The sequence below is a fragment of the Magnolia sinica genome, chromosome 10 (assembly GCF_029962835.1).
Source record: "Magnolia sinica isolate HGM2019 chromosome 10, MsV1, whole genome shotgun sequence".
NCBI classification, from domain to species: domain Eukaryota; kingdom Viridiplantae; phylum Streptophyta; class Magnoliopsida; order Magnoliales; family Magnoliaceae; genus Magnolia; species Magnolia sinica.
In genome coordinates this window covers 77,318,868-77,343,846 of record NC_080582.1, presented here as the reverse complement: position 1 = coordinate 77,343,846, position 24,979 = coordinate 77,318,868, and the positions used below count along the sequence as shown (strand labels likewise).

The window sequence follows — 24,979 nt, the reverse complement described above, 5'->3', positions numbered from 1 at the left end:
TGTGAATTCCACGTTATGCTGATTTGGACTACAAAGCTTCTCCTGGAAGCAAGAGAAGATTTGGTCGCAGCTCATAAAGGCAATGACATTTTTGTTGTATAAAAATTAAAAAGTTGTTAAGATAATGAAGAAAAGAAATAAAAAGGGAGGCTATTCTTTTACAATTGATGACCATACTTTAGGGTCATTTTGATAAAAATTCCCCACAAAATAATACAGCCCGCCCCTATCATATAATGCCACAGCAGCACAAGAAAAGTTGGTTTAGATGATGATGACTTGGTTTAAAATATTTTAATAAATTTTCACTTTAATATCATGATATCACAGGTAAAATTTGAAAGTGCCTTTCAAAATCTTTCAATGTTATTATGCTGATACCATTTCGCTACTTTTTGAGAAAATATTGTGAGATATTCCAAATCCCAGTGTTATTTTTCACATGCAAATACGGCGTAAAATAAAATAAAATAAAAACAAGAAGCAATAGCTAATATCCAGACCCATTTATTTAATTAAAGTCATTAAATACTCACAAACATAACTATTAGAAAGTAGCGTACAGTCTTAGTCATTAAACACTCACTAACATAGCTATTAAACACTCAAACCTAAAAGAGTTTATTTAATCAGAGTCATCGAACACTTCATGCATAACTATTAGAAACTTTGGTGGGTTTTCATCATCGATCACTTAGGACATCTTCCACACGGTCGGATGATAAGATGAGCGGGCTATTACTCTTCAAGAAGAAGCTGAGTAGAAGCTGGCGGCTCAGGCCATACTGGATAATCCAAATCTCTTGCGGGAACGATTGGTGTTGGTCCTTTTGGAGAATCCAAAGCTCTTGCAGGAACGATTGGTGTTGGTCCTTTTGGAGAATCCAAAGCTCTTGCAGGAACGATTGGTGTTGGTCCTTTTGGAGAATCCAAAGCTCTTGCAGGAACGATTGGTGTTGGTCCTTTTGGAGAATCCAAAGCTCTTGCAGGAACGATTGGTGTTGGTCCTTTTGGAGAATCCAAAGCTCTTGAGGGAACGATTGGTGTTGGTCCTTTTGGAGAATCCAAATCTCTTGAGGGAACGATCGGTGTTGGTCCTTTCGGTGGTGGAGGTTTATAAGATGGACGGCCTACGTAGCTTCTTATGATCATAATCCCCTTTTCCATAGCATCTGCAATTCCATTGTCATAACCATCGATGGAACAAAAATAAAAGCAATAAAAGAAAAGAAAAATTGCCAATACCCGGCTTGATTTTAAGTTTAATGTCGAAAACCCACTTGATTTGCTTTGAGATTTTTATCCATTAGATGCTGGTAGAAGGTTTTTTTTTTTTTTTTTTTTTTAACACACACCCACGCACGCAGTAGTGGGAATTCACCACCATTGGGTTTCGAACCCAAGACCTCATGTTGAAACTCCTCAGAGTCCACCACTCGGGCAAGGACTGGAACCCCATTGCTGGTAGAAGTTTCGAATGAAAGTTTCTCAATATAAAGAGCCAACAAAAATAAAGATTTTAAACTTCTGTAATGATTGACTGGATATCTCTTGTAAGGAGTTGATATTTTATTCCAGGAAATCCAAACGAAAAATACATAAAGTAGCAGCAGTTGATGATGATGAAGACCCCAATGCAATGGATACAGAAATTCATGTGGGAAAGTCGAGATTAGGGAAGAAATTCTTAAAATTTTTATTTGAGAAGAAGTAGGTCGTGGTGGTGACGACGACAAGGACAACAATGACCAAAGATGACTGGTCAAAAGAACAACCAATTACAACACTCGAAGAATACAAAACACCCACAACTTTACCCTAAAAACGCCCAAAAATCTCAATTTGGGAAGAAGATGAGAAAAAAGAGACGAAAAGATGGTAAATGAGATTCTAGCTAAGTAATATACACAAGTATATTATTATGTCATCCACAAGTATAGCATAATAATCAGGAAATTTTACAAATGACCATGTCATTAGTTTGGAATTCACATCCTGTTACCTTTTAAAAAAATGCTTTCAGTAAGGTACCCTATTAATTTAAATAATTATCAGCATACTACCATCACTTGCATCACTTACATCACCCCATGTTAGGCTTAGATTTCAAAAAACAGCCTCATTCATGATTCGAGTGGACCACATAATTAGAAACAATGTACAAGGCAATGCACACCTCTAAAATGTTTTCCTTTGTGTGGCCCACTTGAATAATTGATAAGTTTGATTTTTGAGTCCAAGGCCTAAATTTTTGTTTGGAATCTAATCGTTGAAGTATTTTTTATATAATTATCATGGTGGGCCCAGTAAAAATCAAGGGTGTATGTCTCAATCTCAGCTATTTGCTTTGGTTTGACCCACTTGAAATCACAGGTTAGTCTTTTTCTATTTTCTTTTTTGTACTGGACCTAAGATGGGATTGCAAATCTAATGGTTGGAGTGGATTTCCCATATACAGTAAGGTGGGTCCCTTAAAAAATCAATAAAGGTGAACTATCTCCAAATTGTTCCTAAAAGAGGTCTCACATCTAGCCAGTTGAACCATAATTTATGGTCCATATTCAAAAGATACCTTCCAACATTTCATATTTGTCAACATCAAACCCATCTAAGTAGGTTGGATTCACCTTGATGATTTCTTCATACAAAAAATCAGTCACATCTACTACTTCATTGCCCTTTACGTGTATTTTTCTATTCATCAGCGATAGAAATTATTCTCAATGATTTAGCCCAGTGGACGATTAGATGGGACTGATTTTTCAATAGGCGATCCTTATTGTAAGGCTAACCTATTAGAAGTGTGAGATGTGTTCGATTAATAGGTTGGAAGTTATCCTCGAGGTGGATCATAACTCATGGTCCACCTGGTTGGACTAGACACATTCTCTTAAAAGAAAACACAACTTAGGCAGGCCATCCTTGATTTTTAATGGGCTCCACATGGATGTGTATACAAGATCCATTTTGATAAGTACACATGTAATCCCAGATAGTCTTGGGACAAAAATTAGGCTGCCATATGATTTGGGTAGGCTACACTAAAGGAAATAGTTGGGAGAGAAACATCCGCCCTTTATTTTTATAGGGCATACCATGCCGAATATATGAAATCCACCCCTATCATTAGATTTCAAACCAAAATTTAGACATAGGGTCTGAAAATCAATCTTATTTGTGATCCAGGTAGGTTACACCAAGGGAAACAATGTGGAGGGTGAGTGTTGCCCTGTAGACTTTCCATTTGTGTTCTCCACCTGAATCGTGGATGGGGCTGATTGTTTAGCCCTGTGGTAACATGGGTGACACATGTGGTGGTCTGAGTGGATTTCATACAAACATTATTGTGGGGCCCACCTAAGCTGCCACCCCTTACTTGTATGGCCAAACTCTAACTTTCATTAAGAAATCTAATGAAACAGTGGTGAGATGATAATTTAAATTAATAGGGTACCTTACTGAAAACCTTTTTGAAAAACAAAACTAAATAAGATGGCAATTTTTAAATTTTCCTAATAATAAAAATATTAACTTGTGATTCATAGTTCAACACCGAATGAAGCTGCTTTATCAACTTACCGTGGCAGCTCAGAAAATAGACATTCGATCCACAGGAATTAGCTTTTCAGCTTATTAAACATTTCCAAACATTCTCTGGTGATGGTTGAAGAGCTAAATTAGCTGAAGGGCTAATACTAAGCCACTACTAAGGGTATTGGAAAATTTGAAAACCTCCCAAAAAATCTAAGTGAGGGAAATATGTCTCTGGATATTGAGATCGTTTTCTATGCCTAATCAAGCAGGCCACAATTCATGAAACAAATGTATGGTTGAAGATCAATTGGCTGAAGTTTTTTCTTAAGCTGTTTACTGGTTTCTAACAACGTGTCCCACCTAATGATCGGAGCAGGCTGATTTTTGAATGAGAACATCTTCATGGCCCAACTTGGCACAGTCCACCCACCCCTCTAGCACATAAGGTGGCATGCAGATGTCATTCCTTGCACCAGGTTTAGCAAACCATGCAACTTGGGAGAAGGCTTAGCAAACCTCGAATAACTAATTTTCAAAGTTAAGCAGGTTTTAGCAAATATCTAACACTCAAGTAGATTTTAGAAACTTATGTAAAAATAAATAATAATAATAATAATAATAATAATAAATAGAGGCTTTTGTAACATTCCTAAAAATAAAAAATAAAAAATAAAAAAGTAAGGAGAAGTAATCATATTTTTGATGTAGAGCATGTCACAGACGGTTTCATGGTCAAGATGGATCGGAAAAGGTCTGGTCGACAACAAAAATGATCCAAACCATCAGAACTTAAAACAAATGTCTCTCGCAAACCAGAATGAGTTATCGGACGTACCATATATGATTTTGGGTTAGGACGAGCTAGTTTAACCACCCAACCCTTACACCAGGTTGCCTGCGCCGAATTTGCGAAATACCATAAGATCAACAGTCGAATTCATGTTTTAATTTCATTTTTACTATTTAGAATAAGTTTTAGTTTTAGTATAACTCTTCATCCGTTGGGCTTTAGGAGTTGCGCCCAACATGAAAAGTGCTTAGAATAATTAAGAGAACATCATGGTTCAACCAAATATGGCACTTACTATTTTTGGTCGAAAATCATGCGCACTAGTAGGAATCACGACGGTCTATAAATAGTAAGTCATGAATTCTAGGAACTTCAATTGTTTAATTCTGAAACTTCTTTCATTGCTTAGTATCCCTATTTAAAAGGGTGTAATCTCGTTTTAATCATTAATCAAATTATTTCGAATTTCTTAGAATTATTTCTATTTTTCTCCTCATGGATTCGGGTTTCTCTTTGAGGAGTGTAGAGAAGTTCCGTGGATTCAGAATTGTTATCCTCCTAAGGAAGACGGTTGTCGACCTCGCGTCCTTTCCCGTGTCATTTTCCCATGTAATTACATTTTTCTTAGATGGGGGAAGTTATAAATCTCTTCATAAGCGTACATGTGCAAAAGTCTTATGCAAACATGCATGTACATATACACACACACATGCACAAATAAATAAATCAATAAATGAGTAAAAGGAAGTAGAGATCTTACCACCAGGAATTCTTCTTGCTTGAGTTGCAGTTACTATGCAAGATATTGCAAGGTAAAGGATGACGATAGTGAAGACCGAAAGAGTTTTCTTAGTCTTCATGGGATGAGGAAAGTCTTTCATGATACAGGAGAGTGTCTTCGTTAAAGAGGGGTGAGGTTTCTTATGGTTAAAGAACTGGTTTTATAGACATTTTATAAAAAAAAAAAAAAAAAAAATTCATTTTTCCCTGTTTTCCGTACATTGGTAAAGAAGCTTTTAAAGATTCTGTCATTATTGTGAGAGAAATCCCGCTGTCCTGAAAATCGGATTGCGTACTGGGTTACTCATCGGCTCTTATGGTACTGAGTAAACTCAGTTGGGCCCACCTTGAATGCATGTGGTCCATCCACGCCGTCTATCCATATTTCCATCTAATTTAAGGGGTTGAGCCCAAAATTAAAGCAAATCTAAATATCAAGTGGATCATACTACAAGAAACAGTGGGGATAATGATTTCCACCGTTGAAACCTTTCTAGGCCCCCACAGTGATTTTTATTTATCATCTAACCTGTTCATAAGATCATATAAATATGATGAAGGGAAAACACAAATATAATCTTGATCCAAAACTTGTAGCCCCAAAAAAATTTCAACGGTAAATTTTCAATGTAACTGTTTCTTGTGGTATGGTCCATTTGAACATTATGTATACTTCATTTTTAGACTCAAGATCTAAAATCATCAATTAAAATGGATGGACCGAACGGATAAAATAGATAAATCATAGTGGACCTCGTAGACTTTACTCAATAGAGTGTTTGTTTTCTTATTTGCAATTGGAAATAGAAGTAAATAAATAATCATTACTTTCCACGTGAAATACATGGCCGACGGCCGCCGACCACACAGTGATCTTTAATTGGCCGATGGCTGCCAACCATACACAGTGACCTTCAATTTGACTTGATATTAATACCAAGGAAAAAGTTTAAATTTTTGTGGGGGCACATTATGATATATATTTATCATTTTAACTACTCATTTTAGGGCATGAACTCAAAATCGTGGCAGTGGACCACAACACAAGAAACAGAGGGATTAGACACCACCATGAAAAACTTCTCGTGGGCTATAGAAGTTTTGCATCAAGCTGACATTTGCATTTTCCCTTCAGTTGTGTGTCTGTGTGATCATATGGTCAGGTTGGATCATAGATACACATTAATGTGGGACCCACAGATGGTTTCATATTTCAATGATGGACGTCAATAATATGCAATGTGGTCCACTTGAGCTTATAATCTACCTAATTTTTTTGGCACAAGCCCTAAAATGATCTAATAAAATAGATAGATGGTGTGGATCGATCACATACATCATGGTGAGACTCACAAATTTCACTCACTGGTTTCCACCCGTTTTTTTTCAAAAAGTAAATTTCGAAAATCGATGCATAATTATCCTCTCTATTTCCCCACTTCCAAACAATGGGAATAGATTATAATTACCTATTTACGACAATTTACCGTGGTAAATAGGAAAACAAACATGCGGGCTTGTTTGATTTTTCAAATTCAGTGTAAATGCCCTGTAAATAATTAATTATTACAATTTTACCAGTTTGAAATTACGATGGTATTTTTGCTTCGAAAAATAGTCTAAAATGACTGACATAAATTTGTGGGCCCCATCATCATGTATACGACATATCCGTGTCGTCCATCCATTTCCCCAAAACATTTTAACGACCCATGAGCCAAAGAATGAGGCAAATCTAACATTCAAGTAGCCCACACCAAAGTAAACAGTGGGTCTAAGAAGTTTTTAACAGTGAGTGTTTGAATCCATTTTTACTATGGTGTGGTCCACTTGAACTTTGAATCTACCTCATTTTTTGGCTCATGCCCTAAATTCATTAGGCATGATGGATGAACGATGTGAATAATCTACATACATCACGGTGGGCCCCACATATAGTTGGCAGCATCCTTGAGTTTAACGTTCGAAAAAGTAAGAATCAAATCAACCATAGCAAACGGTGCGGCAATAACACAGGAAAATAATTATTGCCCATATCCCCTGCATTTACCTTTACACCGAAAAATCAAACATGCCCAACCACAGTGAGTTACTACCCAATTAATCCGCTTCCCACTATCCTTGGGAAATGTAGAAAGCTTTGTAGGTTAAACGCAGAAGTGTAGGCCCACCTCGTTGTTTTCATGGCATCCACTCCGTCCATCATTTGCGTCCCCTCATGATCTCCTCGGCAAGTAAAATTCAGGCCAACTCATATGCTATTGGACCACACCATGTATAGTCATGCCTGAAAACTCTAAAATCATGAGGTGCAACCTACTCAAAAGGGCCTGATTTTAGTGGACCCCAAATGATTTAATGGTGGCCTGATTTTCGGACACCTATGAGAACATGATGGGGCACACATAATGGATGGATTAGGTCATGAACGCGTCACGGTGTGTGCCCTAGTTTCCCAGGTGAGTTTGTTGTAAGTTAAGCTTAACCTTCAAATCTTTCTGGTGGATCCTACCAGCTGCCTTGGTTTAGTATTCATTTCACAGCCATTCCAGTTGAATAATAATAACCTTTCTAATTTATACAATAGCACCAAAGTAGGAAAAAGGTGTTCAGCTCAAGTAAATGTTTGCCATTTAGTACATGTGGACTAATATTGTGATATATGGGTCTACTATAAATGGGGTTGGCCCTAAAATTTCTCAAATTCAAAGATTTATGTCCACTGATCTTTCCATTTTATTTCATGGACATCCTCTGATCTGTCCCTTTTTTCCTCCGTGAATCTAGACATCCACCGCGTTCTATTTGTAGGTAAACAATTTAAAGGTTATAATCTTCCCCACCCATCGTTTTAAGACTCAGACGAGTCCAATTGTCCAAGTCGACTCAGATGTTGGTAGTACCCAATATAGTTCAGATTTCGATACCACGATTCACTTCTGACTCAGGCAAGTCAGCCCGACTCGAATGAGTCCCAGCTCGACTCAAGGCCAGAAGGGTTCATCCGAATCCCGGGTCTTCTAATCATGTCCCTACCTCAATTTCAAGTTCCACAAATGTCAGCTATTGGCAAAAATGGCAAGGGCAATGATACAGTAGAGCTGGTTGAACGATAGAACGCATCCTGAAGATCAGGTTTAATCCTCTCGAACATCATGTTTGATCCACTTACTAGGTTGGGCACACCTACATGATTGAATTTGACCATCGGATATTCGTTGATTAATCCAAAGGTGTGGCCAACCTGATGAGTGGAACGGCTTAATTTTTGTCAGCTGATCTTCAGGGTGAGGACTGCCATCTCCTTCGCATGGATGTCCTACAAAAGTGGCATATTGGTGGGAAAGATGGTACAATACAAAGTATGTGACCGTTTCTGACCTTGGGAAAGAACCCAATTTCATATATCAAATTACGAGAGCTTTGTTTAGGGCACATGGGTGTGCAATAAAGCTCGTGTATATACCACACATGTGATGGCATGGCGCATAGATGCGACATATAATCCAAGTGGTACGTGTTGTATTTTAATGTTTTAAAAAATAAATTGGTATTTCAAAATTTTCATTAGGTCGAGCCTTGGTTGTGGCTATGGATGTGTGCAAGCCCGTGGATATGTCTTTTGTTGGAGGAAGCGCAGAAGCAAACCCGACTTAATTTGAATCAAACAAAAGGAAATCAAACGTATTCCAAGTACACAAAGAACACACAAATCTTATGTGGAAAACTATCGCTAAAAAAAACCACAGCACAAAACAACAAACAATATAAAAGAAATATAAAAGAGATAGATCACTTACAATGATGAGAACCCCCTTCGAATTTCTTAAAAAAAAAAAAAAAAAAACCTAGTTTTTCCTCTTTCAAACCCTTAGAAACATCTTAAAATATCATAATCCCAATTACACCCGTTATATATAGCGTTACGCCCGGAGTAGGAAACAAATCCTACACTTACGCAAAACTACGTGCATCATCAATCAATCGTCATTGATCGAGCTTCCTTCGGTCAATTGAGCCGGCATGTTAGATTAACGAACATACACAAAATTGTCCAAAGATTTAATTGGGATTTTCTGAATATTGTCGATCAATCGACCTGATCAAACATGGTCCAAATTATCTAGTGAGAAATTTATCTAATTCCGAAGAGGTCAAATCGATCGAGCAAGGCAATTGATCGATGCCCTTGTTTTTGCACATTTTGAAGACATCCATTCAACAATCTCTACCATGGATTCAATCTTCAGGGTTCGTTACTCTACCATGTCATCACCAACTCCAATCGCCTTCCATCATGGCCTTCACCATCATCATCGCTTTTTGTGCATACTTTGTCTTTATCAACTTTTTGCCCAACCCAAAGAAGTCGAATAGAACTGGAACTTCTCTGTGGGAACAACCTTCATAAGTATGTCGGCCCAGCTCACACTAATGTGGAGCTTCTCTAGAGTAACACCGCCTTCCTTAAGTATCTACCGGATAAAATGATGACAAACATCAATATGTTTAATATAAGGGTGGTAAACCAAGTTCTTTACCAAATTAATTATGCATTCACTATCGCATTTAACGGGCATGGCCTCCTGCTGAAGCTTAAGGTGATTTATCATTCTTCTTAACCAAAAACCTTCCTTAAAAGCCCCTTTCACTGCCATATACTCAAATTCTATCGTGGAAAGAGCAACCATATACTGAAACTTCGATATCTAATGACATCGCTCCACCCGCTTATACAAACGAGGAACTAGAAGTTGACTTGTATAGTCTGAATTCACATAACCTAATTAGCTTCGTTCCCTTTCCTCTCTCTCCCTCTCCCTCTCCCTCTCCCATTCCCGATCCCAACTCGATTTGATGATCTAAAAGTTGGATGAGATACCTTTACATAAATCCACCGTCATTTTTCACTTCCCCCTAGATGAGAGGGAAGGAGAAACCAGAAGGAAATATAAACAAAAAAAGATTGAAGAATTTACCAAAATACCCTCCTCAACTGCTCGGGCTTTCGCCCTTGTTGAAGATTCCTACACACTAGTACGGACGAAGATAATTCCTTCTTTTCAAATTTCATTTTTGATCATTTTTTCATTTTATTTCCTCCATTTTCTTTCCATCAGATCTGCTTATATCTCTCTGAGAATCTTCTTTGTTTCATTTTTTTTAATTGCTAAGATCACTCATTTTAGGATTTCAATAACTGATTTTTTTTTCTTTTTTTTTATTTTTTATTTTCTTGCATTTTTTTTGTATTTGAGAATTGATGTCAAGTGTCACGTGTGTGGAGAACTAGCCATTCATTGGGGTGACCATCAGCGAATGGGTAGCAGCTTAGAAATCAGATCAGCACACTCGTTGGGTTAGCCATGAATGTGGATTGTACAATTCATATTATGTCTGCAACAAGCATGTGGTCTCATACTCAATCAAAGCTCACCACCAATGTAGATCAATTATTTAAATGACTTAAATATGCTATGAGGGTTGTGTTGAGAAGTGTAGCCACATCTGGGGCCGCGCACGACCGGTGGTGACCAGTCGTGGACTGACACGACTCGAACTCCAGCGAGCATCAGTTTTTTAAGTCCGAGGTGCTCGACCGGTCGTGGGCCATGCACGACCGGTCGTGGGGTCCGCTCGACCGGTCGTGGTTACCCAAATTCGTTTCCGAATCTGATGCGGACTACGGATTTTTGTGTCGCCTTTCACAAGGGTGCGAAAGGGAAGTTGCCAAAACTATAAATTGGGGTCCTAGGGCTATTCTAGGGTTAAAAGGTGAATATTGAAAAATATTTCTAAGGTGTGGGCAAGGGATTTTCTATGTTCTTTCAAGGGAGAGGTTATTATATTGCCTTATAATCTTTGTTCTTCATTGTGGAAATTTGCATCTGTGATTTTTTATCCTAATTTGGGGTTTTTTCCATATATATCTTGTCATGTGGTTTGTTTGGATTGCTTAGATTTGTTTCTAGTTTATATTTTTTCTTGTTTATCATTTGTGGGTGAGGCCTGAGTTTGGATCTAGGCTCACTGTGTTGTTGGCGTGCTGTGCAACAACTGGCATCAGAGCTATTGGTTTAGTTCTATTGGGAGCGATGACAGAAGAAGGAAAAACTAGAATTGAGAAGTTTGATGGTTCAAACTTTGCCTTCTGGAAGATGCAGATGGAGGATTATCTGTATCAGAAGGACCTCTATATTCCTCTAGGAAGAAAAGAGAAGAAACCAAAAAAGATGACAAAAGATGAATGGTTTTTACTGGATAGGAAGGTTTTAGGAACGATCCGACTCTCTTTGTCTAAGAGCGTCGCCTTCAATATATCGAAGGTGAAAACTACAAAAGAATTAATGAAAGCCCTAGCCACCATGTATGAAAAGCCCTCAGCATCCAACAAGATTCATCTTATAAAACAGTTATTCAATATGAAGATGTCAGATGGTGGGAGCGTGTCTGAACACTAAACGAGTTCAATACAGTCACGAGCCAGTTAGAATCCGTTGGCATTGTTTTTTAGGATGAGGTCAGGGCGTTATTGATCTTGTCCAATTTGTCAGACAGTTGGGATGGTTTGGTGATTGTTGTGAGCAATTCTTCAAGGTCGACAAAGCTGAAATTTAATGATGTAGCCGGTCTAATTCTCAGCGAAGAATCTAGAAGAAAGGCATCAGGAGTTTCAGGAGATTCAAGAAATACTCTAAACGTTGAAGGAAGAGGAAGATCACTGAACAAAGGAGGCAATAAACACGGGTGTTCTAAGTCGATGAAGAAGTCCAAGAGACCGAAAGATAAAGACGGGTGTTGGCATTGAGGCAAGAATGGACATATGAAATGTGATTGCAGGGCGCTCAAGAAACAAGATGGAAGCTCTCAAGGAGGGAAGGATTCAGTGAATCTATCTGAGGAGAGTGACACAGAGGCGTTGATCTTGTCTCTTGATGCGAGGAATGAGTCTTGGGTTATAGACTTGGGTACTTCGTTTCATGCCATCTCATGTAAAGAAGTTCTGCGTGATTATGTGTCAGGTGACTTTGGGAGAGTCTACCTGGATGAAGATGAGTCGTGCAGTATTGTTGGAAAGGGAGACATTCATATAAATCAGAAAGACTGAACGGCGTTGAAATTGAAGGATGTCAAACATGTACCGAGTTTGAGAAGGAATCTGATCTCAGTGGGGCAGTTGGCCGATACCGGTTATGTGACGACATTTACCAGTGATTCCTGGAAGATCACAAAAGGTGCCTTGGTGATATCTCGAAGCAAAAAGGAAGGTACTTTGTACGTGACTTCAGGATCATATAGTTCACTCGCAGTCACATCAACTGGAGTGAATGAGCAGTTATGGCATCATAGGTTGGGAGATATGAGTGAGAAAGGGATGAAAGTGTTATTGTCAAAAAGGAAGCTACCAAGGCTGAAGTCTATTGACTTAGAATTCTGCGAAGACTGCATGTGTGGAAAGCAAAAGAGGGTAAGTTTCAAGAAGACGGGACGCGCTCCAAAGACGCATCTGTTGGACCTTGTACACATTGATGTGTGGGGACCGACACAGGTATTATCTCTTGGTGGCTCATGTTATTTTGTTTCTTTTATTGATAATGTTAGTAGAAAACCGTGGGTCTATTTCTTAAAGCATAAATCTGATATATTTGATGTATTTAAGAAGTGGAAAGCTATAGTAGAAAACGAGACAGGTAAAACAGTAAAATATCTCAGATCTGATAATGGGGGAGAATACTGTGATAAGAGGTTTGGGGAGTTTTATACAGCAAATGGAATCAAACATCAAAAAACGATTCCAAGGACACCACAGCAGAATGGTGTGGCTGAGCGCATTAACAGGACCATCCTTGAGCGCGCTAGGGGCATGAGGTTACATGCAGGGTTGCCTAAAACTTTTTGAGCAGATGTTGTGAATACTTCTGCATATCTCATCAATAGAAGTCCCTCAGCACCATTGGATGGTGGGCTACCAGAAGAAACGTGGACTGGGAAAGAAGTGAACCTTGCACATCTCAGAGTGTTTGGTTGCACTTCATATGTTCACATTGATGCAGAGCATAGAAACAAGCTGGATGCGAAGTCCAGGAGGTGCACGTTTATAGGCTACGGGCAGCATGATTTTGGCTACAGGTTTCGAGATACAAAAAACAGAAAAATCATCAGAAGCAAGGACGTAGTCTTCAATGAAAAAGTGATGTATAAGGACAGTGTATAAGAAAATAAGGTCGAGGAGAAAGAATTCATAGATTTGGAAGAGTTACAGGACATGGGTATTACAGCGCCACAAGATGATTATGCATAGGAGCGTTATGAGGTAAAGCCACATACACCAGTTGTAAGGAGGTCTACTCGGGAGAAGAGATCCACGGTCCGTTACTCACCCTCCTTACATTATCTACTGCTGACAGATAATGGTGAACCAGAATGTTTTGAAGAGGCGTTACAGTCAGATACACAGGTTAAGTGGGAGCAGGCCATGGATGAGGAGATGGACTCTCTTGAGTCCAATCGTACATGGGAGCTAGTCACTCTACCCAAGGGTAAGAAAGCTCTTCATAACAAGTGGGTTTACAGACTGAAGGAGGAGCATGATGGTTCGAAATGGTACAAGGCTAGATTGGTTGTGAAAGGGTTTTAATAAAAGGCAGGTATCGATTTCACTGAAATATTTTCACCTGTGGTGAAAATGTCTACGATTCGCATGGTCTTGAGTATAGTGGCTACAGAAGACTTACATCTAGAGCAGGTAGATGTTAAGACAGCTTTTTTTCATGAGGACTTTGAAGAAGAGATATATATGCATCAGCCGACAGGGTACATGACACCAGGAAAGGAAAACAAGGTGTGCAGACTGAAGAAGAGTCTATATGGCCTGAAACAGACCCCGAGGCAGTGGTACAAGAAGTTCGACAGTTTCATATCGAGAAACTATTTTAGGAGATGTCATGCAGACCACTGTTGTTACTTGAAGAAGTTTGATATGTCGTATATCATCCTTCTTCTGTACGTTGATGATATGCTTGTGGCCGGTTCAAGCATGAAGGACATCTCAGATCTCAAAAGACAACTGTCTAGAGAATTTGCCATGAAAGATTTAGGAGCTACAAAATAAATCCTAGGCATGAGGATAAAGCGTGACAAGAAAAACAAGATACTAGTTTTGTCATAGGCAGAGTACATAGCCAAGGTACTTGATCGATTCAATATGGGATGTGTTAAGCCGGTTAGCACTCTATTAGCCAACCACTTCAAGCTATCTAAAGAGCAAGGGGCAAAGACGCAGGAGAAACGGGACTACATGACTAAAATCACATATGCGTCAGCTATTGGGAGTCTCATGTATGCTATGGTGAACACGAGGCCGGGCATTGCTCAAGCAGTGGAAGTTGTTAGCAGGTTCATGAACAACCCCAGGAAGGAACATTGGAAAGCTGTGAAGTAGATTCTTAGATATCTGGTGAGTACTAAGGATGTAGGGCTGTGCTATGGTGGATTGAAAATCAAGCTACAAGGCTACATGGATTCAGATTTGGCAGGAGATATTGACAGCAGAAAAAGCTCTATAAGTTATGTTTATACTCTGGGTAGTGCCACAGTCAGTTAGGTCTTTTAGTTACAGAAGATAGTATCTATCAGTACGACAGAAGCAGAATATGTTGCGACCACAAAAGCGTGCAAGGAGATGGTGTGGATGCAAGGTTTCATGGAAGAGTTGAGTAAGAAGCAAGTAGATTGCAAGCTGTACAGTGACAGTCAGAGTACAATACACTTGGCAACGAATTCAGCCTTTCATTCAAGGACCAAGCATATTGACATCAGATATCACTTCATACGTTCGTTACTGAAAGATGGATCGATTGCTCTAGAGAAGATTTATATAAGTGAGAATCTTGCGAATATGTTGACTAAGGCGGTCACACGGGAGAAGTTGAAGCTCTATTCAGCTTTGATTAGTCTTCAGGCTTGAAGATAGGGAGGTAGTGCACTCCGGATGAAGAAGACAAAGGTTTACGGCGATATGCCTCCAAGTGGGAGATTGTTAAGAAGTATAGCCACATCTGGGGCTGCGCACGACCGGTCGTGGCCCCTACTCAACCAGTCGTGGAACCCGCTCGACCGGTCATGACCAGTCGTAGACTAGCACGACTCGAACTCCAGTGAGCATCAGTTTTTTGAGTCCGAGGTGCTCGACCGGTCATGGGCCATGCACGACCGGTCGTAGGGTCCGCTCGACCAGTCATGTAGTCTGCTCGACCGGTCGTGGTTACGCAGATTCATTTCCGAATCTGATGTGGATTGCGGATTTCTGTGTCGCCTTTCGCAAGGGTGCGAAAGGGAAGTTGCCAAAACTATAAATTGGGGTCCCTAGGGCTATTCTAAGGTTAAAAGGTGAATATTGGAAAATATTTCTAAGGTGTGGGCGAGGGATTTTCTATATTCTTCCAAGGGAGAGGTTAGTATATTGCCTTGTAATCTTCATTCTTTATAGTGGAAGTTTGCATCCGTGGTTTTTTACCCTAGTTTGGAGTTTTTTCACATATATCTTGTCTTGTGGTTTGTTTGGATTGCTTTGATCTTTTTCTAGTTTATATTTTTTCTTGTTTATCGTTTGTGGGTGAGGCCTGAGTTTGGATCTAGGCTCACTGCGTTGTTGGCGTGCTGCGCAACAGGTTGGAGCTAAGTGGTCAACGACATCTGGTCCAACATCCATTGAAACTTGCTGACGTTTTATCCTACCACTACCCTTGCCATTGATATCATGTTCACTGATCAGTAGATATACCATGAGGATCTTCATTGAGGCAGAGACTCGCAAGTTTTTGGAGTTTGATGCATCTTTTACATGGAAAGGCAGGAACTCTATATGTTTACTATCCTCGTGTGTTTATCCCTAACTCAGACATCTGCTTGTGAAACTTATGATGGGTCATAGAGAGTGTATATGCCTGCTATGAGTTCCCTGCTTGTTTATTTGATCCTCTGTACCATGGCCATACACATCAGTAATTACTGGAGATATGAGTAAGCCAACCAACATTACATACTAAATTTTTTTTCCCAAATATACTAGTCAAATTCCCATGACACCTACAGGAGTGATCTAATCTACATAGAATGTTGTTAGAGCTAGGCATCGAGCCGAGTGGGACCAAGTTAGGACTGACTCGACTTGATCAATTTTGAAATAGGCTTGACTTGATACCGAGTCCAGCATGCCTGACTCGATCTGAGTTTCAGTCTGTCCTGGACTGACCCGGACCGAGTCCAATCTGCTCAAAAGTACCAAGTCGGGTCGAGTTGACACTGAGTCGGATTGAGAGATAAGGGAGGGAGGGAGTGAGAGGAGAGCGAGGAGGAGGAGGAGGGTGATGGTCGTGGGTGGTTGCTGAGCTTGGAAGAGGAGGAGTATGAGGAAGGGAGAGAGAGAGTTTGGGATTGGGTTGGGTTAGGGTGCGGCAGGTAGGGTTACAGAGTCGGGTCGAGTTGGGTTTCAGATCGAGTTGAGTCTAACAGGATCGAGTTTCGGGTTGAGTTACTGGGCAACTCGAACTCGACTCGGTTTGAGTTACGGATTGGGCAAAGCCTATGCGGTTCAGACTGACTCACCCATTCGGTTCAGGTCGAGTCGGATCTAAACGAGTCGGACGAGTTGAGTTAGCCGGATCGAGTCATCCCGTGCCCACCTCTAAATGATGCATATGCATTACATAACTAGCACATGTTATGCTGATATGTGGAAATAATATAGATTTGAATAATGCAGTCGAAATACACAAAATATGATAAAGGAATGTACATCCGTTTTGGAAATAAATTCACCATCATATTTAATGGGTTTAGGCCTTATATAACCAGTAGAGTTGCAACTTGGTCAGATTGGGTCGATCAAGCCAAGCTCAACTTGGGTCTATAAATTCACCATCATATTTAATGGGTTTGGGCCTTATATAACCAGTAGAGTTGTAACTTGGTCAGATTGGGTCGATCAAGCCAAGCTCAACTTGGGTCTATATGATAGGTGGGGCTCCTTTCCTTTTTGTGGGAGCCCGCCTGAAGAGTTGTCCAGTTTGATCCTTTCTTTAATAAAATTAGGTGGCGTGCTTCCACCTTTTCAAAAAAAAAAAAAAACCTCAACTTGACGTCAACAGGACCAACATGCAAACTGACTCGACCCGAATTCCAACCCAAGGTGCCCAACACAAATCCCTTTATAGTCAACACTAGCTAACTCGAACGGACCCAACCCAACCCAACCTAAATATATGTGATTATTCCAAACCTGAATTGAATTTTCTTTTCCAAACCTGACTCGAGGACCCTAAAAACCTGACCTGACCCAATCCAAACATGGGTTGTGTCAGTCAGGTTTGGGTGGGTTGTGTCAGTCAGGTTTGGGTTGACACGCACAAGTTGCAGCCAGCATATCCTGTTGACATTTGATAGGAATGCACAACTCACATACAAATCTTGATATTCATATAATTAGTGTATTTATGCATGTAAATCTTGATATTCGCATTTATTTTTAGCCTGAAAATCTTTGTACTTGCAGAAAATTACCTTTACGGCTTTACCCTTTGGCACAATCTAATTGAATGAATTTTCTCAAGTGCAATCTTTCATCAACTTTTCTCTAAGTTGTCTATGCCCAAGATAATTATACTTCTAGCTATTGTAAAATTATGCTGTAAGAATAATTTCATCAAAAGATAAAATAAAATCTCAGCAATTAAGAGAGAGAGAGAGAGAGAGAGAGAGAGAGAGAGAGAGAACCCTTATAATAAGCAGTAGGAATGACATGAATTTTTTCTTTTATAATATTTTTTTGCCATTACAGCTTTATTTCTCGTTTTGATTGAGAACTTGATTTTCATGCAGTAAAAGGCCAATGCTAGCTGCTGTATTTTCAGTCGTATGATATGTTGGGACAAGATGATTTATGAAGTTTTGATGCATTAGAATGCAATCTGATGCAGCATTATGTATTTGTTAAAAGGAGCTACTCAACTCAATAAGATGAGGGTTTGAACTGATGAAAAGCCTAATTGCAGTCGAGTTTTTTTAAGACCCGACCGATTTACTCATACGAGTTTATCTCCATATTAATTATGAGCTTTAGACCTGAGCATAAACTCTTTCTTTTCTTGACCAGGCCTTCTGGTCCTGACCTTACCAGCTAAGTTTGACCAGTGGCTCACAAACAGAGTTGAAAATTATGACAATGGTCCAAAAAGACCAAATATAGATGGTTAGAATCTTCCATTCTCCATCTTCAGTGGGTCGCATAAAATCAAGTCTGGGTAAATGAGTATCATGTTTGGCTTAGGATATGTGACTCGTGGCTTAATTTGTACAGTAAATGCATGTGTTCAATTTAGAAAGTGAGGCTCATGGTTTAATAATTGAGACTGTTGTTAAGTCCTACCGTGGATGGGCCATTACCCAAAGTCTCCCAGATTGGACAGAGATTCCTGGACAAATTGTACTGTCCGCCCATCGCAATGTATTTTTTTGGATACCAAACATGCATCAAAATGCCATCTTGTAGTCACCATAAAACCCAAAAATCAGGCCAATCCAAGAGTCGGATGAGCCGAGTGTATGTGGATGTATGGCATGGATAAAACACATGCATCAATGTGGGCCCACAGACGCGGGATCTTCACTCTCACAAAATGTCCTTAATTCGGTTTCTTCTGTCATGCTTTCCAATGCTTGTGCACTTTCAGATTGGATGTCTTTGCTCATACTCTTTTTTTTTTTAATTTTAACGAAGATTTCAGGTGGGCGTCACAAAATCGGGCCTCGCCTATCATATAATTAGGAAAGCAAAAACACTAACAGGAACCCATAGTCTAGCACCGGATTTCTTAGATCTATCTCTTCTGCTTATGCTAACATCACAAGAAATGAATTGGCTAAAAGACTCTCTTTACCGATTGCTTCTACACCATTCGGGCAACCTGTTCCTTGTCTCTCTATTTTCTTTTTCCTTTTTTTTCAGAAAGCCGACCTTACCAGCTACCAGCCCAGCTGATACAAACCCACAAATACAACAACTAGAAGCTTGAGGAGTTTGTGTAATTACCAACATGAAGGCAAGTAAAAAAAAAAAAATTTATCATTTACTGAGCTTGCAACATTTCAATTACATGATATTGTTGAATAGTTGTTTTCTACTAACGTGTCTGGATCTTTTTCTTGGAAGTGGATCCACATGTGTGCCATTGTTCCCCTCGCATGCAGCTCAACAAACTTCATATTTTATAATAATTAAACATTTAGTGGAAATAATTATTTATTCTTTCATTTTTTATGGATAATGGAGGTAACAAAGTGTAAAGGGTCTGATGATGGTGACCCTTCAAGTGCACACGTGGCAAAATGCAGCAATCAGGACCACCCTAACCACTGACCCAATTGTCAATAGACCATAAATTCAGAAAGAAAATGACTGCCAGATGATACTAAACATCTACTTTTTGGTCCTTCAAAGCTTGGACCACTGTAAAATCAGAATTATTTATTTGGTTGCCATCAATTGAAAATATGGACAATTCTCCTGTAGTTCACAGGAGTATGCCACATGTGAGGAAAATAAAGGACTCCGATTTGGTAGTGAACCCTCCAGTACTAGTTCGGTGCTAGCCCTTGTTGTAAAAGCTATGTGGGTCCCACTATGATATATGTGTTTTATCCACGCCGTTCATCCATTTTTCAACTCATTTTAAGGCATGAGCTGGAAAATGAGGCAGATCCAAATCTCAGATGGACTGCACTATATACATGAAACAGCGGTGATTGAACCCCACCATTAAAACTTCCTGGAGGGTACAGAAGTCTTCTTCTTTTTTAATCACGCTGATATATGTATTTTCCCTTCATCTTCGTCTCTACAACTTAATAAACAGGTTAGATGCAAAATAAACATTATAATATGCCCTACAAAAAAATTTGGTGTGAGCGTTCAATGACCATGGTTTCCTGTGGTGTTGTCCACCTAAGATTTGGATCTGTCTCATTTTTTGCCATGCCCTGAAATGACCTAAAAAACTGGATCAACAGTATGGATAAAATACATACATCATGTTGCAGCCCGCAGAGCACCGACCAATACCAACATTCACATCTACACTTACCAATCCGCTTCCGAAAATAAATCACCGCCTTTTTGAAAATGGCAGTGAACTACAAGGAAGTCTAGCACATGTCACCAGTTTGAACCATGATGCTGGGAGTGGTCAGAAGCAGATGTTATTGCTGATTGATGTCTTAAATATGTAAATCAACTATCTGTCGATAACAACTCGATGGTATCGAGCAGACGTCGATGCCATTGAAGTCTAGCTCGATGCCATCGAAAAAATTTTATATTTTCATAATTGGTTGCTAGACACTTTTGGTATCCTGCTCGATGCCATTGAAAAAGGCTCAATGCCATCGACGAACCGTCGATGACATTGAAATCCCATTGAAGTGTCATTGAGAAAATTTGAAAAATTCATATTTAATCGCTGGAATATTTTGGTGTTTTGTCTGATAATATCGAAGAGGTTTGATGCCACCGACAGTGTGTTAATGTCATCGAATGATAGCACAGAAATTACGCAGAGTTGCGTAACTACGGGATTTGTTTCCTATTTCGATTGTGATTCACCTATAGGCTATATATATGGGTGCAATCGAGAATAGGCAGAATCAAGATCTTTCTAATTTGTTCTTAGGGTTTCAAGGGTGTAGCTTGGGTGATTTGAAGCTTGTTCGAATAAGGTATTCTCTATATCTTGTAATTTTCTGCTTTCATAATGCATATTTGTAGCTTTGTGCCGTGGTTTTTTTCCATAAGGATTTTTTCATGTTAAATTCGGAGCGTGTTATTGGGCTTGATCGTTGTGATTGGATTACTTTACTTGATTCATCTCTGTGTACTTCTGTGGTCCCCCAACAAGTAATACTAGGCATAACGTTGGAGCGCAGGCTGAATCTGAAAGCATATGATCAATGTCTTTTAATCATAAGTTCGATGTTGAGAAATATTCTAGGAAAAAAATAACTTTGAATTATGGAATATCAAGATTATCAGTCACCTAGTTCAGCAAAGATTGGATTATACACACCTTGATAAGCGACTGGAATCTATGACAAATGATGAATGAAACGAGATGGATAAGAAAGTGAGAACCTTTATCCAATTATGTCTAACGGATGAGATCATTTACAATGTCATGAAAGAGAAAACTGCAACAAGTACATAAGCTAAATTAGAGGACATATATGCGAAGAAATCTCTTGAAAATTGCATGTACTTAAAGCTTCAGTTGTTCAATTTAAAGATAGTAGAGGGAGGTGATGTTGAGGCCCACATTATTAACTTTAACAAGATGATTTGCAAATTATTATACATGAAAGAAACAATGAATGATGAGGATCAGGTATGCATCCTATTGAATTATCTTCCAATTTCGTATGAGTCATTCAGTGGCTCGTTATGCACCGGTAAATCAACCCTTAGCGTTGATATCATTATCTCGACCCTTCATGGAAAAGTGATGAAAAAAGAAAAAATGTGATGTAGAACGTGTCACAGTTACATTCTTAACATGATTGGGCTAAAAGAAGGTAGACTATAAATTGATCATAACTTTTGATCTGAGTATCGTTACGGGATGCACAACCTATCAATCTTTACTGAAACGAATCATCTGAGGTGAATCGACCTATAAGGTGGATCGCATCTATTTATTTCGTCAGAAAACACACACTCTCAGCTCAAAAACAAATTTTAAAGAAAAATTAATATTTTTAGTATTTTAAAATTTTTTAATATTTTTATTTTTAAAGTTTTAGATTTTCTTCTTTTTTTAGGATTAACTTGTAACCATGTTAGGACTCTTCTAGCAAGCGTTTATTTGAATTTTTATTTTTAGAAATTAGGTTTTAAAAGAATTTTAGTAGAATTAGGATTTTTGTTAGAGTTAAAATTTTACTATTTTTGTTAATTACAAATTTTGAGTTTTTTTTTATATTAATGATGTAATATGGACATACATAGAAGACAATTATCTATTAATGAAATTTTGATTTCTAGAATTACTTCTAGTTCCTATCTTTCTTTATGGATTCGAGACTACAATGGACTACTTATGATTCTAAAGAATCACTTTTTTAGTTAATCACCACCATTCCATCGATGGCTTGAATGGCTATAAAAAAAATAAGGCTAAATTAGGGACAGACTGGATCATCCAATCAGTGTACCTTTAACCTAGTAGCCCATGAAATGTGTTATAAACTTAATGGATAGTTCAAATCGATTGATTGAACTGTCCAACTATTTATTAGAAAAAAATTGCAACGAAGAGAATTGCAACTACTAGTTCAACTGAGAGCACCAGAGCATTTCTCAGCATAAACAAGCTGATACAGGGGAGGATGTGTAGACATCGAGCACCGTCTTCCTCAGAGATAACTGTTTCGAATCCATAGAAAGTTCTATGCACTCCTCAAAGAGATGCTCGAATCTATGACGAGAGATAGAAAATAGAAAATAGATCTAATAAAATTCTTAATAATTTGATTGACCATGACAAACGAGCTTACAATTTCTTAAATGATAAGATAAACCCTAGTAAGAGTTTTTAGAATCATAATATAACTAAAACTCCTAAAAATCGCGACTTACTATTGGTCGTGAATTCCACTAGACCTTAGGGTTTTCGGCCAAAAATAGGAACTATTTGGCTCAACCGTGCTATTCTCCTAATTATTCTAAGCACTTTTCATGTCGGATGCAACTCCTATAGCCCAGTGGATGAAGAGTTATAATCAAACTAAAACATACTATAAATAGTAAAAATGAAAATAAGTAAGAATTTCGATCCAATGAAATCTAATGAATTTGGCATGGGCAACCCAGCATAGCAGGGTTGGGTGGCAAAAGTTGCTCGTCCTGCTCCAAAATCATATATGGTATGTCAGGTAAAACTTGTGAGATATGCCCATTTTAAGTTCCGATGGCCCGGATCACTTCTACATCCGATCAGGCCTTTCTGGTCCATCGAAATTAATATCCGGACCCGCTCTAAATCATAAGGTAAGAAGCTTGCAATCTAAATATGACAGAGCAACCGGAGTATGATACAGTCATCTCTCCTTACAAGCATCCAGTAGAGTGACTAAACCCATACCGTTCATCCAGTTTAGTGAAGTGTACATGGAAATTTTACAAATAGACATTCATCAGATGATCACATCCATCTGATCGGTTCAGTCAGCATTGAAAAAAAAAAAAAAACCAATTAATGGTCAACATTCAATTTAAAAAAGTGAAAAGGACTTGATAAGTTTCTCTATATCTTAGCTTTTGAAAAAGATATCCATGGCAAGCATCACTAGATCGATGGCATTGATTGATGCAACACCTTACAACGTGCTGTGGAGACCGTAGAGATGGTGATGGATGAGAGTGGTAGGGTGGACATGTATTCGGGCAGCGCCAGTCCTTTCCACCCGATTGAGATTGAGCGTGTTGTACGTCCATTCTCCCATTAAAGCCTTGCAGTTACAAGAGTAAAATCTACTTTGTCCAGTGAAAACAACAGCCATACACACCCAAAGACATGGGACACTGAACATCAAGGAAATATGAGTGGATGTGTACGTTGATGCTCTGGATGTGCACTCGACAGCATAGTGCGTCTGCAGATCCACATCCATGCATATTCAGGAAACGGATTGGCTACTCCCCCTGCCACCAGCCCATGGGTGGTGGCCGGTGCTATGTGGGCTCCACCATGATGTATGTGTTTCATCCATGTCGTCCATATATTTTTATAGATCATTTTATGGGATGATACCAAAAATGAGGTAATGATCTATATCCCAATCTCAAGTGGGCCACATTACATGAAATAGTGTTGAATAAATGTCGACCATTAAAAAAAAATTGGGGGCCATAAAAGTTTTGGATCAAGCTGATCTTTCTTTTTTTTTTTTTCCCTTCATCTTGGTATGTATGACCTAATCAACAGATTGGATGTCAAATAAACAGTACAGTGTCTCAGGAGGTTTTTAATAGTGGATATCCAATCACTATTGTTTTCCTGTGGCATGGTCCAAATGAGATTTATATCCCTCTCATTTTTGTAATAAAACCCTAAAACGATCTGTAAAAATGGATGAACGGAATGGATGAAACACATACATCATGGTGGGGCCCACGGAACGCAGACCAACAGCCACCAGGCTGGTGGCAGGGGAGTGGCCAATCCGTTTCCACATATTCACGAGGGAAAGACTTTGATACTCTGGCAGAGTGGTGAGGATGATACACAGGCACTTCCAAATTACCTAGAAATTGCACACGAATGATAAAAGTAATTTAAGTTAAACTATCCAAATTATGCACTTTAGATGTGTCATGAATATAAAAAAATACAGGATACTTGATTACCCAACTAGACGGTTAAGATGAAAAGTATTCAATGGTCCAGCTTCAACAAATAAGTGTCTATGGATCGGATGTTACGATTGCTCAACTATGCCGATTTTGGGACCATTTGTGACAGTGTCACATGTACAATTTCTGAGTGCCTGCGTATGAAGCACCATCTGCTGCCAGAGTATCGAATCATTCTATGATGAGGATGAAACATAAAGGTGTGTTTGGATTCCCGCTGTCCCTGCCACAGTGTAGCCGAAAATGAACTCACTTTTATCTTTTCCGTATCAAAGTTTTAAAGATGGACGACTGACAAGACAGGACGAATGTTCATCTGGTTATGCTGAATTGTATATGATCCAAATCACAATTTAGGGATGTCCAAACGAGCCTTACACTAATATGATGTGCCATGTACGAGCATGTACAATCAG

The 24,979-nt window shown here is 38.9% G+C and overlaps 1 protein-coding gene across 1 annotated transcript; it reads right to left on the bottom strand.

Annotated features, from left to right (window-relative positions):
* Nucleotides 1-487: 487 nt before the first annotated feature.
* Nucleotides 488-5,229, bottom strand: LOC131217057 (vegetative cell wall protein gp1-like). The gene is made up of 2 exons (XM_058211776.1): nucleotides 5,085-5,229; nucleotides 488-1,172 (listed from the first exon to the last, which is right to left on the bottom strand). Exons 1-2 carry the CDS (start codon nucleotides 5,203-5,205, stop codon nucleotides 739-741), a joined length of 555 nt encoding a protein of 184 aa, XP_058067759.1. The 5' UTR covers nucleotides 5,206-5,229; the 3' UTR covers nucleotides 488-738.
* Between the last annotated feature and the right edge of the window lie 19,750 nt (nucleotides 5,230-24,979).